The sequence below is a fragment of the Sinocyclocheilus grahami genome, unplaced genomic scaffold, assembly GCF_001515645.1.
Source record: "Sinocyclocheilus grahami isolate Dianchi unplaced genomic scaffold, SAMN03320097.WGS_v1.1 scaffold1323.1, whole genome shotgun sequence".
NCBI classification, from domain to species: Eukaryota; Metazoa; Chordata; class Actinopteri; order Cypriniformes; family Cyprinidae; genus Sinocyclocheilus; species Sinocyclocheilus grahami.
The window spans coordinates 525,675-543,668 of NW_015506502.1; the positions used below are offsets into that span (position 1 = coordinate 525,675).

Sequence of the window (17,994 nt, forward strand, 5' to 3'; positions counted from 1 at the left end):
TTCAAAATTAAGAAAACCGCATTCTTTTTCTTTCATCTGCTGCAATAATGCAATTTTTTAAAAATATCATAACTTGGAAGCTAATATCTATATATTTTAATATATGCAATATAGCCCTAATTTAAATGTAATTAACTGACAGACGCTTTCTGTAAGTCAGATATTAATGGAACATGTCCACATTTAATGTATTGGATTCAAGTGACTTTTACCTAAAAGTTATTACAAAAAAAAGTAAATCCTCAGAAGTCCTGAGAAAACATTTAGTACCATTTGTTTGCAGATGCCATTTGGTTTGATATTTTTTATTCTAACCCAGTAACATACAGACATTTATTGTGACTTAAGTGTCCAAATACTATTGTACATCAGTGATATACCACTTTATATCACTATAGACATGTGTTTTTACTGCTATAGTTTTTGAGTAAGAAAAATTGCTTTTAGTGACACTTTTGAAGTTACACTGGGTTGTTATGGGGGGTGATGCTTTGAGAGGGAGAATTCAAATAGAAGAGATTGAAAGACCAAGTTTAAGCAAGCACAACCATAACACATCCATCCCACCTGTGTGTCCCCCGTCACACTCCTCCAGATCCTCGTCGTCGCTGGAACATTCCGCAGAGGACACAATGTCATCTGTTGTCTGCTGGTTCAGCCAGAGGCGTGTGGAGACAAAACAAAAAGAACAAAGGTTTAAGTGAAGCCAAATCTACCAATACAAAGAGGATCATGGGTAAAAACAATGAAAACGCATCATTGCAGCAAGCATTATATTTTACTTCTCTCCCTTATTTCTCAAGGGCAGCAGACCGGGGACTGAAATGTCAGGGTTGTTTTTCTATTTGGGTTTATTTATGGTGGCTGACTCTTCATACATCTCCGACCATCTCCAGCTTCTCATGGGCCGTCACAGATCATCACCATCTCTGGACGCTCGCCTTCTGCTCGCTCATCAGCACCTTCCTCTATCCCACAATTCTGATTTATGAACACACTTGTTCCCGCCTTCTCGTTCTCTCACAGCCTGGACACTCTGGCAGTGTTGTATTTCACCCCACACCCCACCCCACAGCCTGTTAATCAGAGTGGATCGGTGCCTCGATAAAATAAACCCTGTCACAAAGCAAGGGTTATGAAATCATAGCACTGATTGAGTTTGCAGTGCTCGGTGAGAGGACGGCCTCTAACTATTATTGAGTTTGACAGGCTAATGAAACAGAATTCAGCTGGAGCCTGGGAAAGCGGCTACGTACTAGGATAGAGAGGATGCTGTCGGGAAAAGTATATTTGTTCTAATCTGCTCATAGTTTGAGTGAGAGACACTCACCACCAAAATACTGAATATGTCTTGGGATGCTGGAATGCTAGTGTTCCTATCTTAATGTGATCTATCCAAGTCCGATTACATTACTACCGATCAATCAAATTTTAGGGTAAGAACTACTGCATAGGTAAATATGTCTGAACTTTGTGTCCTAATCACAGCGCTGGCACCATGTGTGGTTTTCCTCTATGGCAATTAACTCTGGGGACCCACCTCTAAGAATTTTTTAGATGTCACACCAACTAAAACGCCTGATTCATTTTATCAGCATATAAGAACACACTATTCTAGACAGGAGACTGGCTTGACAGGAGTTCAGAATGTGCGGTTCTAAATGCACTGTATATTTTAAATAATTATTTTTAAAGAGCGTGTCTCAAGATGGAGCTGGATGCTGCTGAAAATTATGTTGTAATTAGAAAATCAACAATGAGGTCCCTATTTGACTGGAGTCGTTACTGAATTCTGAATTCAGTACAAAAATCACGTCATGCATAATCATAGCCGATCATTGTTTACATTATCTATAATTAGTGTAACTTCAGAGTTCTCAAGCACATCCACTAGTAAACAGTAATATGTATCAGCCTATATGTTGCGAATAGATTTGTTATATTTTTAAGTTTTTGTGTTTAGAACATCTTAAGAAAAAATAAGAACATTCTTAATAAATGTTTTGGGGAACACAAAATATACTTAACTTTATTCTTAAATTAGAAAATGAGAAGAAAACAGAAGTTAAAAAGATTTTTCCATGAATCCGTCCCCATGATCTGGATTGGGTATTGGATTTGAGAGTTTAGATTAGAAAAACTTTTGGGGGTAGGGGTTAGAATTTAGGGATGGAGGTTGGGAGAGATTATGTGTAAAGCTGAGGGTTAGGATTGGGGTTGAAGTTTAAAAGGTAAACTTTTAGCATTTCTCAGATATCGCTTACGTCACCTTTAATTAGGGCTAGATTTCAAGGTAGGAATTTAAGGTGGCATCATTTGCATCATCTATGAAGGTAGCAAAACTCGAGAGCGTATTGTTTTGAATGTGAGAACTTGTCATATATTAAGTACACATATTTGTACACATATTTGTACTTGTAAATTAAAATTTAAACTCACAGCTCTGATGTGAAAAGCTGAATCTCTCAATTTGCATTTGTACTTGTAAATTAAAATTTAAACTCACAGCGCTGATGTGAAAAGCTGAATCTCTCAATTTGCATGCAGGGACAATAAACAAAACACCTGTGTTTTGAATTCAAAGTTGCAGATTAAAAGTTACGAATGTGTAAAATGACATTGTGACATAAACAAAATGACAGACACAAATGTGTACAACATATTTACTTTTGCAATTTACTTCAGTCTCGCTGTACAACCACAAGTCATCACTTACAACCTCTCAGATCTGGCAGTACAACTTCAAATCCTAGCGCTTTGACTTTTGTTACTCATTTCGCGATATTCCTGTAGCAAAACTCACTAGTGCACTTGTAAATGTATACACGGGAGAGCAGAGCTAGGGCTGGGGTGGGAATGAAGGGGTTGATGCCTAACCAATAAAATTCAAATGACGTCATGCAACAGGGGCAGTCAGTGCCCATTTGGTAGGAGAACCAGCTTTTGGAAAGCAGCTCGACATGGCAGAAGACTGCGGAAGTAATATATTGGTCTGTTTTATAGGAGTCAGTCACTTCTATAGATGTAATTCCTTTTTATAAACATATGGTCTGCATCAACGCCTCCAGATTCTTGTGGGGGAAAAAAGCTTTTTTTGTGATGAATGAACATGAATGAATGAATTAACTGATTTAGTAAGTTATTCAGTGATTCAACATACATATCTTCACTGTACCCTATAGATAACACTTTATAATATTTTTTATTAACATTATAATTACATTTTTGTAGCCTATGCCTCTGTGTTGTCCTCAGTTTCTTGTGTAAATACATTACAAAGGTAGACTTGAGGTAAAAGTCCATGCAAGAACATGAAAAACCAACTGTTGTCTGGTCTTTGACCATGTGATGCACTGTAGACCTGGATTAGTTTGACACACATCAAACTATTATGTTAAAGTCTTTATATGATTAAATGTGCTGGCCTATTCCATATAAGTAAAATTTTAGATTAAAAACAACTACACATGTAAATATTACTGTTAAAGTTAAACTTGAAGGCTTCTGCTGAATACAATAAGCAACATTTTTTAATCAAGTTCAGTATGAATTTTATGCATTGGCCTACATTCTTTGGTGTACTTGCAATAGCCTATTACACTCATATTTACATTTACATTGTCATTTTGCCCACGCTTTTATCCAAAGCGACTTACAATTGGGGAATACATAAATTGATTCTTCTTAAAGAGGCAAACAGACACAGGAAGTGCTTGAAATACCAAGTTTTAGGCATTGTCCAAATAAGTACAAGCTAGAAAAGGGAAGGAATAAATAAAGAGAAAACGTTTTTTTTTTTTTAAATAATCATATTTTTGAATATTATCATATCATATTATTGTTAAGTTACTCCCTTACCTGCATCAGTTTTTATCCTGTTTCATTTTCACTTATGCCTTAACAGCTTTATATTGGCCTTAATGGTCATTAAATAAAGTGGTTCAACATAATACAGCCGCATATATTCTCCGCAATATATAATAAGATAAACATATAAAAGATGTTACATTATTTGTCTGCCAGATAATACTTGAATACCAAGACGAATGTATTGGCTTAATTTACACATGTGTAACTATTAGTTTTGATTATTGTCTCTGTATGCAAATCGAGAGATTCAGCTTTTCACATCAGAGCTGTGAGGGTAAATTTCAACTTACAAGTACAAAAATTAATATGACAATTTCTCACATTCAAAACAACATGTTCTCGAGTTTTGCTGCTATAATACCTCTGTAGATTTCTGTCTAATGTTAGGTTTAGGGTTTGAGCAGTGATTGTTTGTAAATGCTTTGTGCAAAAAGTATCTTAATCAACAGATTCTCAAAATCTGCTTAATTCAGCAATTTTTTGCAGGTTAGCAGAATGGCGAAAGCTAGACCAGCTAGGACTAGCATGGAAATTCATTCTCAAAGGAATTGACATATTGCTGTTATAATGGTGCTGTATAACATGATACTGATCCAGCCAAGTGACAGTTAATTCAGATGTGATCCTGTCACATTACCAGCAGATGTGGCATTGACAAACCTCCTCAAGATCAGAGGGTCCTCACCCCCCGTAGTTCCTTACTGCTGTTCACTACAGTTTCCCAGAGTGTGAAATCACAGCAGAGATTTGACAGATGTGTTCGTGCATGACCAGTCACAGAAGTGGTGTCAGAGGACAGGCTAGTCCAGACCTTAACAGCTCAGAAATAACTTTCTGCCCGCACAGAGCACCATAGAGACAACACTAATGTCTCATCTACTGTTTGTGACCACAGCTAAAATATGAGTCCAATACAAAAGCAATTCCAGACTGCCTAGAGTGAACTACTCAGCTTCAGAACAACAAAGTGTATTCTGTTTAAGTAAAGGGTAGACTTAATAACACATCTTGTCTTAATGTACAAGTCTACAATCTAGCAGAACAAACCTCAGATTACGGCTATCTTTAAAAAACTTGCGCTGCTTTGCTGTCTATTCTCTGTAAGGGCACTATCATAGCTAAAATGGTACATCCTAAGAGACTGATTTAAAACATAGCAACTCTGTACATCATAAAAGTACACATATGAATAGAAATAGTTACTCAAGTAGAAGTAAAAGTAATAATGTCAATAATTACTTTGAGTAAGAGTTAAAAAGTATCCAATGAAAAGACTACTCAAGTAGTAAGTTACCAGTTACTTTGGATCTGATTCAGAACGAGCAATATGATGATGCTGGTGAAGTTCATGAATTGTGTAATTACAATAGGAATGTTTTCTCCCCATTATGACCACACGTGAGAGGTGGTATGTAAAAATCTTTATGTACTTCTTCAAAATGCCATTAAATTAAATTTCAGAAGATAAACTGACACCAAGATGAATGTATTGGCTTAATTTACACATGTGCAATTATTAGTTTTGATTATTGTCCCTGTATGCAAATCGAGAGATTCAGCATTTCACATCAGAGCTGTGAGGGTAAATTTCAACTTACAAGTACGAATATTAATATGACAATTTCTCACATTCAAAAAAACACGCTCTTGAGTTTTGCTGCTATAATACAAAACTAAATATGCAGTAACCAAAATGCATGTAAAGGGAACTGCTTCGTGGACATAAAGCAAACTGAATTCACAGTAGCCTACCTTTGTCACATACACGACAAAGTTCTTTCAAAAAGAAAATGAAATGGCAAGGTATCGGGAATAAGACAGAATTTATAGCATGCTTGACAATGATGAGCCTGTTTTCACTGTGACATCAAATCTACTCTCCCTAGCTGGCGTACTTTACAAAAAACGATTTCACAGCTGGCTAAATCCAATTTTGTCACAAAATCGCCATGCCATACAAAAACTTATTTTGGGAGCAAAATATTCCTCATTTTGTGTGGAAATCATTCTCCATTCTTCATTTCCCCATTCTCTCACAGTACACATGAAGTCATGAGGGACTAGACGCCAGGAGTTCTAGAATGTTCAGAGTGCTGATATGATGGAGATTGTGCAATGCCATGGCTATGTGGTCATGTCATATTTAATAACTTTAATGGCCTGTAATAGGAGCACCCTGGTGAGTACAGTCATCAGTGCAACGCATCAAAAATATTCAGCTATTTCTCGAAAGCCAGTGTCTACTAGAAGCCAAAGCCCTGGAAGATGAGTGGGCGGAGGATATAGCACTGTGAATAGCCAGAGAGTCGACTCATTTAGACTGCAGAAGGTCTGTTTCACATGTTCACTTTCACCTCTACAATGCAAACACTTCCAGAAACAAATATCGACTCTCACTCTACTGCTCTGTCATTCCCAACAAGATAGCCATCTCAGTGCCGGAAGCACTTGTTTCGATCGGGTCACTTCTGATCTGCATTATCATGTCAGATCTTGGCTTTGACAGACAGACACGAGAAAAGCTTGTATTACAAAGGATCGATGCCGTCAGGCCGTATTCCTGTCAAAGGCCTGCAACAAGTCTTTTTGCTCAAGCCTGTCTTCTGGGACGGTCAGAAGAAAAAGCAAGATCAGAATGATATGCATTGTTGTCTGGCTAATGTCACCTTCACCGAGTGTCCTACAGGAGTTTGAATATGTAACACTGCATTATAGACGTGACAAAGCATTGTATTGTATCCTTTAGGAGCCTGGCCAATGTTCCCTGTTTCCAACGAAACAGTGTGTATTGAGAACAGTAAATACATGAAAATAAATCAGTGGCATTGCAGAATTCATTCTTCATTCCTCAACCCTAAACATTGTGTTGCCTGGATAAGATCTAATATTGACATTTGTGGAGTGTGGTCGTAATGCATTTGTAATCTAAATTCAACATTATTTTCTGCTTTCTGGATAGAAGAGCCATAGCAATATAATACCTGCAATTTCCTTTTAGGTGAGGAGGTTAATGAAATTCCAGCACCAAAACAAATACAGATACAATCTGCTTTATCAAGATTTTTTATTCAGAAAAAAAAGATATTACACTCTTAAAAATAAAGGTGCTTCACGATGCCATAGAAGAACTTTTTTGTCTAAATGGTTCCATAAAGAACCTTTAACATCTGAAGAACCTTTCTGTTTCACAAAAGGTTCTTTGTGGTGAAAAATGGTTTTTCAGATTATAAAACGGTAAGAAAGAGATGGTTCTTTAAAGAACCTTTGACTGAATGGTTCTTTGTGGAACCAAAAATGGTTCTTCTATGGCATCGCTGTGAAGAACCTTTTGAAGCACCTTTATTTTTAAGAGTGTACATATTATGATTAGTTCTCAGAAAGTATATAAAGTGCCCCTATTATGCCATTTTTACGGTTCCTAATATTGTTATGGGAGTCTCCTACAATAGGATTACATGCATGCAAGCTCAAAAAATGCTTTCGTTTTCTCAAAATATGCATTTAATATCACCTCATTTTCCAGTGATTCTCAAACGATTAGTTCGAAGCAGTTCAAAGATTCAGTTTCTCTAAACCACTCCTTTCTGTGAGCCTGCTCTGCTCTGATTGGTCAGATGGCATAGTCTGTTGTGATTGGTCTACGGCGTACAGCGCGTTTCGGAAACAATACGCCTATTTCAATAGTTCTGTATTTTGAACGCTCTATAGAAAATATTAACATCTATTATTTATCATACTTACAGGTTGTGATTCAGTGGAGCAGCTGGTCCAAATAAACAGGATACTGATCCATCTTTCAACAGCAAGCATTTTGTGAATTCTGCGTTGAACTCGCCGAGATTGGAGAAGCAGTCGTCAGTAAAATGACGTGTTTGTGGACGGGATCAAGTTGTTCGCTGCCGGCCAACGTAGAACATAGGCGCGCATTATGCAAATGTGTTACCCCGTGACATGTAGCCGTCACGGAAGTGGGATTCAAATTACTACTACTATTACTAAATTAATACTAACAACTCGTTTCAGCTGTTCAGAGTCGATTCTTTATTTTGGGAGACAATAACTTTATTATAGTGCACTTTCAGCTTTACAACTTTGCAGATAGTTTACATTCACATATAGCTACATTACACACTGCATGAATGGCAATATTGGAAATGTCATAATAGGGGCACTTTAAGTAAGCTTATTTTGTTAGCCCTTAGGCAAAAAGATTTTTCTTCCTATTTTACAAACACATTTCAAAATATTATACATTTAAATTAAATATTATACTAAAATTGTACAAAATCATGCATATCAGTTGCAATTCTGTATTATTTTGTACGTGTGTCCTACACGTTTGCATCAGCTGCATCGTTAATTCCAAATGAGTAGAGCAGTGTAAAAAAAAAACAGATTTGGTTTTAGAGATGTGAAGTGTATTTGTGCACCTTCTTTCATACACAGCACATGCCTGCGACTCCCCTCAGCACACTCTAATTGTTCCAAGCCATAGCAGGCAATTTCAAACAGGGCCATTTATCTTCCACGGCAAAGGAAATGGTCTTTGGCCTTGATCTTTAATCACTCCCCTGCCGCAGTGTGCAAGGTCATCAGAGAAGTGGTGACAAACAGTCGTACAGAACTGCCCTCATCGCACTGAGACTCACTGACTAAAATTAGAGAGCGACATGGGCCCAACAGGATGTTTCAATTACAGCCCGAGATCAGGACAGGAAAAAATTAAGCGTCCAGTTACTGCGTGTGGCTCCGTGTGTAATGGAGATGCAGAGTGAAAGGGAAATCTGGGCAGAGACACACAGGACAGAGACGAGGCAGAGAGGGGCAAAGGACACAGAGGATTGGAATCCACAAGGATTATAGAAAAGTCTGTTATCCAAGAAGAAGAGATTTCACTGCTAATGCTGAACTCTAGGTAATTTGAGATTTGAGGCAAATTTCTGAAAACATTAAAATGAAAGGATAAGCAAATTTGATAACACTTCAATCAACTGCTAAAAGAAATCAACTGCTAAAATCATTGTTTACTAGATGATAAAGTAATCAATGTCACTGATAAAGTAAGCAATGACATTGCCTCATGTCATTCCAAACCCATATTACTCTATGTGTAAGATGCAATGCAGAATGTCTGAGATGCTCTTTTCCAAACAATGAAAATTAACTCAATCAAACCATAAAAGTAGACCATACGACATATCTTCTTGCTTTTAAATTCATCATGGCACTACCTTCATGGAAAGCAATTAATTATCTCCTTATTTTTAAATCAAAATCTAGTCTTCGTACTTTGTCAAGACAAACACTCAAATCACAACCTGCAAAGCTGGACATGAATGTAAATGCTCTTTTAGTTCTTCTAGAAAAAGCGTCTATTTCATTAGCTTATTTAAGCTGACATCTGTAAGCTTCCGAACCATTGTCCAGACAGCAGCCACATTCAGACAATAAATCATTCTTGAGATGTTTCATTACAGCATCAGAAAGAGACCGCAGTGTGTTTACCCTGTGCTTATATACTCACTGTCATCCTATCACTGGCTCGAGAGGCTAAATGTGAGTGGTGCTGATCTGAATACTGATCTTGCAGGGAGTTTGAGCTCAAAGGGACTTTCAGTGAGCACAATGTGGGATTCAGCACTCAACGGCTTCCATTTACATCTACTCCAGCCAAGACCTATACTGAAACTGAGCGATATTGTCAACAATGATAATTCCATTCATCTTAAAATCATGTATGACCATGTATGTTGAGCATATAATAAAATCATGGTTCCTAGTACTGAATGATAATAAATCTAAAATGTCCATGCTTTCATAGCTCTTATAATGCATTTCATTTTAGTGAATTGATCAATTTTGATCTCACCAATTCATATGAATCTATTTTTGTTGTCAATTACATAAATAATAATCATAGTAATTATATATAACTAATACTATGCAGCAATTACTTCCTGCCCTCAAATCAAATTGGCTGTGTGAAATTTCAAGAGTGCTGATATACAATCCTGCATGCACAGGGACTGTTTTTATCAGTCGACTTGCTTTTGCATATTTCAGGCAGAATGTCATTCTGAGAGTCTTTGAATCATTTACTCAATTACTTCAAATAAAAGCTGATTCATTCAGCCATGTTGTTTTGTTTGGAACGGTTTTGTTTACTGAGCAAAAGTTGACAAATAACTGCAATACTGTGTCTAAAACAGGGCTTGAAAACTAGAAAAAATTAAATAAAAATCAGTTGGTGCACTCCGAGCAGAATCAATATTTTAACGCATTTTATTCTTACATAAAAAAATAATTTAGGCTAAAATGCTGGTAAAGCAAAATGTTTACAAACATTATAAACAGCTATTAGTTTCCTTCTCTCCACAAAAAAACCCTGTAAAGTTAAAACGATTTAAAGCATTTAGGCTATATAAACCTCAAGCCAAAAACAAATTAATTTAAGGTGAAACTGATGACTACCTCTCTCATTCCGCACAAATCCAAATGTTTCCATATTCGCGACGTATCTGGATGTTAAAATATTATTTACTAGGCTATGTAATTATACGGTGCACTCCGAGCAGAATCAATATTTTAACGCATTTTATTCTTACATAAAAAATAATTTAGGCTAAAATGCTGGTAAAGCAAAATGTTTACAAACATTATAAACAGCTATTAGTTTCCTTCTCTCCACAAAAAAACCCTGTAAAGTTAAAACGATTTAAAGCATTTAGGCTATATAAACCTCAAGCCAAAAACAAATTAATTTAAGGTGAAACTGATGACTACCTCTCTCATTCCGCACAAATCCAAATGTTTCCATATTCGCGACGTATCTGGATGTTAAAATATTATTTACTAGGCTATGTAATTATACATGTAATAGGCTATGTAGGCTTTGTACTTCACTCATATCGAACATCATCCTTCATCCCTCAGCACAGTGAGGCACTGGTCACGCTGAATGCAACAGATTGTACAACGGAGCAGTCAGTGTTACTTTTGATATGTTTCTTTTATATGTTTCTGTATTTTATTCTGATAATAAACAGGCTGCAATGTCACAAAATATGTTGTGTCTGTGTGCGCGTGAGGCGCCGGCGCAATAGTCATACCAATGCTGGTTGGTTGCACAGATAGAAGCAAGACATCATTCAAAACTGTCAAGCTTTTGCAAAATAAAGAAAACTGTAAAATAAAGAAAACTGTAACGCTTTTGCAAAATAAAGTTCAGAGCCCTGGTCTAAAATGTAAACTGCAATGGTACTACAGATCTAACTTAATCACTTTTGGGGGCAATATAATACATTTTGGGGACTGAGCAGTCAGATACTTTTTATTTACAGTTTTTAGTTAAGATAACTAGGTAAAAGGGTACCTTGATAGTTGAACTACTTAATCATGAACAGTTTGACAACTACAGTATAAAAGTTACTTTACCAATACTTTTTACACAAGCTGTTGTACGAGACTTTGTGTTACATGCTTACATTAATGCTGCTATTTGTTTTTGTAACACCTTTAGCTTCTCAGTGTCAGGGGAGATGAGATAGATTGAGGCGATTGTGTATACTCATGCAGAGCAGAGGATTGTTGCTTCCCTGGGCCACATGTTCGCACCCATCCCCTGCATGCTTTTTTTTAATGAGCCCTTCAACCTGGAAGTCCCCCATCCATCTGCCACCTTCATGTAATTGGGACCACCAAGCTGTCCCAAGGCACCCAGCATCCATCTCTCTGTGTGCGGCATGAGAAAAAGAGTAGGAAGTGAAATTACCACGCGGATCGCAAACAAGTACCTCGTTGCTGCTGACCTTTACATGATTTTAATTTACACACGCAAGGCAACCACTGCAGAGCCATAAGGCAATGAAGTTCAGGCTGAAGTGACAACATATAGGTATTGTTATGCGTGTGAGTTGCTATGAATCAGCAACACCCTGAGATCATAAAATGGCACATGGATTGCAGAGGAATGAGAATGCTCTTAAGTGAAAGCTGTTTCAAACTTCAAATGAATAAGTCATAGCGAGCGTGCGGGGCTAGTAATATCAATAGTATTCTCAAATATAAAGTGTTACTGAAGAACGGGAACAATATATTTTTTAAATACACGACAATCCAACAATATTATTTCAAATGCAATAATCTATTTGGCACAAATACAATTTACATTAAATTCAACATGATTTCAGATGCTAGCATTTAACTAAATATTCCGCTATAAAAAGAGAATGCCTATGCCATGCCAGAACTCAAATCTGTTCTTTTACACAAACTGTAAATCTGTTCTTTCACACAAAGCTACAGCATTCAGAAAGCTAAAAGAGGGAATGTACCCTTTACCTTCAGACACATTTGTCCCTGAGACACCCAGGTTGAGAAAAATGCTTACAGCCTAACTACATCTAGAAAAACCGAATATGCTGCACAACTGCTTGCAGCTATTAGTATTGATGCTCCTATTATTGCTCCTTCAAAGTCGCTGATTGCACCCTCTGTGGAAAAAACCCCCAAAACAAAACGCTACCACCACTAAACAACATGTGGTTGTGTGTGTATCTGTTAACATGCTCAGTGTGGTCTTCTGTCATGTCAGCATTTCTACAATGCCTCTTGCTTCTGTTGTTCCCTAGTGTGTAGAAGCATCATTGAGCAGACAGCAGCCCGGGGCACAGTGAATAGCCCTTGCTGGAGATGAATGGATATGCACACTCTCACCAGTCACCCTCTTCTACCAGAGATCAAGTGTGAGGCAAGACCTCTCCCAGGTGTCCCATCATTAATTAAGTGTGAGACTGCTCTACTGTTCCTGCCTGGATCAGCTCAATCCGTCTATGGATAAAATATGATCGCACACCTCTTATTTGTCGGACCCTGGGGTGACGTGCATGGGTGGGGAGTCAGAGGACTGTGCCAAATAGCACCTTACAAGTGTAGCCACTAGACCCCAAACCACTCAGAACAGCCCAACATCGGTCACAGCCTGGGACCCTCAGGGGGTGGAAAACCTGTCAGCTTCTACAGGTACTTCACTTTCTGTCTATGCTGACATTCAGCAAGGGAGCACTAAAAATGAGACCTATGGAAAATTAATTTGTGGGCACAGCATGAATCAAACTGCCTGAGGGCCTAGAAATTGATCTGGGAGAGTCTTAGAAAATGGCGATCTTGCTGGAGTGGGAACATTCCTGTAGAAGTATTTTGACTATTTATTAAAGATGTTGTGGTCAAAACCTGAATCTCTAATTTTGCTATTAATGTGAGAGTGTCTTAAAACATTTACTAATCAAAGTAGAAAAATATAGTGCTCATAAAATTAGTGATTTGTTTCATTGAATCTCTTTTAGAATGCATTAATTAGCTTTCATCATGAGCGCACTGTAGCACTTTCATTGACAATAATATTGCAAAGCATACATTGTCCTAACCCTAACCTAACCTAACCCCAACTAACTCAAGGGGCAGTGATTGGTCGATCAGAATGGTACAGTCCCCAGCCTTCAACCTTAGCCAAGTCCTAAACCCCCAAACCTAATCCTACATCACTTAATTCTGATATTATTCCAGGACCAACAAAGATGTTAATCCAGGATTATACCTTACTCAGCAAAAGCACAGACCAAAAGCATGCACTAACATTCATCCATTTGGTCACAGGAATGCTGGACTCTATCCCAGCATCTTTAAGCATAACAGGTGGGCTGTCCATCACAGGGCTAAAATACACAGACAGATACATACATTCACACTCTCACTCATACTTACTGCAGTCTCTAGTTCTCCTAACCTCTAAGTATTTGGATTGTGGGGGAAATTGAAGTATTCAGATGAGCCACTCCAATATGGAAAGAACAATCCATACAGAATGATCTCCTGAGTTGCTGTGAGGTAACAGTTATAATATCCTAACACAATATATAAATAACATTCACTCAGGGATGTGACCTACTAGTTGACATGTTAAGACATGGGTGATGTGAGTTCATGTCCAGCTCTTGTCTTACTGGAAATATAGATGGCCAAAAGGCCAAGAAGGACAAAGCGCCTTCATGTCCTGAAATTATCTGCATGAGTTTGAGGGCTCTTATCAATAGTTGGGTTGTCAACGCACTGATGAAGTCACACTGCAGTCAGCACTGACATGAGAGGTTATTATTATGCTGGTTGATCTGTTTAAAGGTGAGAGAATAAGTCTTCTTGGCCTGTCGGTGAGCGGTGCCCTAGGGAGAGTTATGGCTTTAATACGAAGACTGCTGCTTCAATTTTTCCCCTCGCATCAATGAAATGTCTGCACGATCAGACATTCATTGGCCTCATGTCAGACTGTGTTAAAGAAAGCATTATGGTAGTTGACACTCCACAAGGCATCTAAACAGCACATACTGTATAGTACAGCACAGATAGAAGTGCTTTGCTCAGCCCCAGGGAAGATAGTTATCATATATGCATCCTTATATCGTTCCAAAACTTTATTATTTTCCTTATTCTGTGAAACACAAAATAGTGTTTTATAGTGCCAAGCTCCAAAATGAAACAAAAGTTGTATAAAATTATCAAAAAGTTTCAATGTTTTCTAAAACAAATGATAATGATAGCTTTGTGTGAGGAACAAACTAAAATAAGATGTTATTCACTGATAATCTTCCCCTTATTTGGAGCACACAAATGCTGACTTTTTGGCACACTAGTCCCATAAGGTATAATGCTTTTAATGGTAAACTCCATTGTTCTTGCCATGGCTAAGGCAGAGGGTAACACAGAAGAAATTAAGACATAAAGGTTTGGAACAACATGAGATGATAATCCCCCCTCCCCCCCAATCTTTCTTCTTCTTCTTTTTATTTTATTTTTTTACATATTTTACATAACATAAACAAAACTTTTGAAAGCTGGACACAGACTCACCATATCTCATTGGAAAATTTCGATAGCTTCAATACTAAGAAGCCAGATGCGAGAGTTTAGACATGAGGTCTCTTAAATTCTCGTGTCTTACATGAAAACATAAATGCACAATAAACACGTTTTTACACTGTTGAGTATTTGGCCACCCTCACAATTTTGTCTACATTCTTGGTTTAAGGAGACTAAATGGAGAAAATCAATGGATCTTACCTGAATTGTAGGTGGTGAGCGCTGTTTGCGGGTAGTGGTGGTTGACAGGGTGGTGGTGGTCTCGATGAAGGTGGTGGACATCTCTGGGGGCATGGAGGTGGTGGTACGTGAGGGACTTCTGCTGGTGGGCACATCCCCCACCAGTCTTACACTGCCATTTATCTTGATGTTAGCATGACCTTCAGCTGCCATGTTGAGAACCTTCAGGCCATTGTAATATAGACCAGAGAGCTGGCCTTGATATGGTCGCTTGCGGTCATTACCGCCTATTGAGATGGTGGCTTGGGTGTTAAAAATGGTCAACTGACGACCTGAGGGGAAGACCAGTGAAGGAAGACACAATCAGAATGGTTTATATTACTTATTTTATTTTATTTATTTATTTTAATTTAGCTAATTGATTAATGTTATCATTAATGGGCTATCTTTTAACATCCAAGCATAGTATTAAAAATTAAGATTAACTTTTTTTTTTCTTGTTCACTGTGAGGTGCTTCTCATGCAAACCTTTTGGGGCAAATTCCAAATGGTTTCTCATATGATTAGAAATAGAAATGCAGGCCAATTAAGACTATTACACATTTACAATTCTATATTACAGTGGGCAAGGAAGAAAGCTCATCTCATACATTTCAAAGGAATATCATGTTGATTCATGCATGTAGAACCACTAATGGGATTTCAATGTGGTTTTAGACAGTGTTAAAGGGACTTTATAATCATCTTATGTAGTTTAGGCAATGATCTTTAAACGCATTTAATAATCCAAAGGACTTTAATGTTAAATTTGATAAATGGTCACCCCGCCCTTCCATCCTGTTTTTGAATGAAACTGAAGAGGTGTCGGTCGATTTCATCACCGGCTTCAAACACAAAACTGCATTAGTCAGCAAACTGGCATTTCATTTCAGCACCAATTTGTTGTCTTTGGAAACGTGCTGCATTAAGGGTTGGGTTTTTGGATTATTCGACCACTAACATTACCACTGTGGAAGATCATTCCAAAGAAAATTAAAAACAAACATCCTGACTTTTGTTGAGTTTTGGTTTAGATTTAAAGTTGGAGTCCAGAAGCTACGTACTTATGCAGTGTTATTCTTAGTTACCAGTCCCTTTAACTGGTCAATGATCTGATGGAAATAACAAAAGAGGATCACAATCCACATAAAAAATAATACTCAACGAAAATATTACGTAATGGGAAGGGAAGTAAATTATGAACATTTTAGGTTAATTAGTGGCAAAAGGAGTAAAAAAGGTAAGCAAAAAATCATCAGACCTGGTTGGACAAAAATATAACGAAACGACATGACAAGGAGCATATGAACGCAAATTAAAATCAACGAAAAAAACACTGAGGTCTTGTGAGGGTTACCTTTCTCATGTAGCCAATCTTCGACCGGCCGGGTATATTTGAACGGGATTTTCTTATTAGCCATTTGATAACGCTCATTGTCGCTGTTGCCTTTAAAGTTTGAAAGACATCTTAGCACATTGCACATTTATACACTGTTTAAGAAGGTTTAGCCGTGTTTAAAATGATTTAGGTCTTGTTATCATAGGCAGTTTAGGTTTCATTGTAAGGTTTTCTTCAGTTGTAAGATTATAAGGCATTTTTATTAAATAGTAGCCAACTAAATAAACAGTTTAACACATAATTATTGCAAGAAGAATCACGGACCACATTCAGACTTTAAGACAAAATACAGACAACCGTTAAAGCGAGACATACTAACAATTCATTTCAAACTGCATTTCCACTGAGCGTCTGTAACAGGTGATCTACCGCTCAGCAATCAAATGAGGTGTAACTGTTTTCCCACTGGACATCATATGCTTTTACTTTTCAAGGTGCCAAGGAACTCTTTACGAACTATTAAGGTAAGGTAATGAGCGAAAGGGAGTGAATGAGAAAGAGAGAGAGACAGAAATAAAATAGATAATGTGTAGAAGCTCTAAACCTGATGGGAAATAAAGCTTGTGATGACACAGATTTGAGGAAGACACTGCATACAGATGAGGTCATTACAGCATGGTGTGAGGCCTGCTGCTGCAGGGTCCCTGGAAGCCCTCTGAGGCATTGGGCCGCTTGAATATTTTGCCATTATTTGTACTTTGTTACACTTTCTCCGACTGGAGTGAGGTGTTAGGGCTGCAAGAGTGATCTAATATTTGCCATCTTGGGTGTATTTACTGTGTGTCACGTCCAGCTGCACTTCATATTTCAAGCACATGAACATGAATTAGATGAATGTTGGTCATAATGAATGAAATGGCATGTCTGTCTTTCAAACTAAAGGATATTAAACTGATTATTTTTCATACTTTGAACTATAAGTACGATAATACAGTGAACAAGTCATATAGTGCAAGTGTACAAGTCACTTTCATAATGTTTTTATGCTGCTTTTTAAAAGGTTTTTCAAACTCAACAGCATCTGTACCCACTCACTTCATTGCATGAAAAATAGCAGCATGAACACTCTTCATGCTGGGTAAGTAACATTCAACATGAGGGTAAGTAGATGATTACAGAATTAAATTTTTTAGTTCCTATGCATTTTCATGTACACCAAGCGGGGGGGGGGAAATATACTTTACAGCAGTACTCAGAATAGGTTGTAATAGTAAAAAGAAAAAGTAGAAGAAAAACCCTACAGCTTGAGAGGGACTTCAAAAGAGCAAAGTTACTCAACACATCTCACTTAGCTAAATAAGTCACTGAGCGCTGAGTCACAGCGTACCTTCTCAGAACTAGAAAGAGAAAAAGGTGCATAGAATAGGAGTGCTATTCAGAAACACAAAGGTTCTGCAGTGACAGTGATGTGAAATGGACGAGGCCGGTGGCGATTCAAGGCCCCCGCTTTTCTTGTGCTTTCCTTTTTAAATAGGCAGAAAAAGGGCTTCAAAGTGGGCTGGTTACTGCTGGCTGAGCAGGGGGGATATGGGGGAGGTAAAGGGGTGAGGGTGGGGGTGGGGGGAAATAAGCAGCTTCCAGGGATGCCGATGTCT

General features: G+C 37.7%; 1 protein-coding gene across 1 annotated transcript in view; it reads right to left on the reverse strand.

Annotated features, from left to right (window-relative positions):
• LOC107569210 (neurexin-3b-beta) overlaps positions 1-17,994 on the reverse strand; it is a 76,209-nt gene that overhangs the window by 9,741 nt on the left and 48,474 nt on the right. The window contains exons 4-6 of the mRNA XM_016255231.1: positions 16,358-16,447; positions 14,983-15,293; positions 568-646 (exon numbers count right to left, since the gene is read on the reverse strand). Coding sequence (XP_016110717.1) covers positions 568-646; positions 14,983-15,293; positions 16,358-16,447 — 480 coding nt within the window. The remainder of the gene's footprint in view (positions 1-567; positions 647-14,982; positions 15,294-16,357; positions 16,448-17,994) is intronic.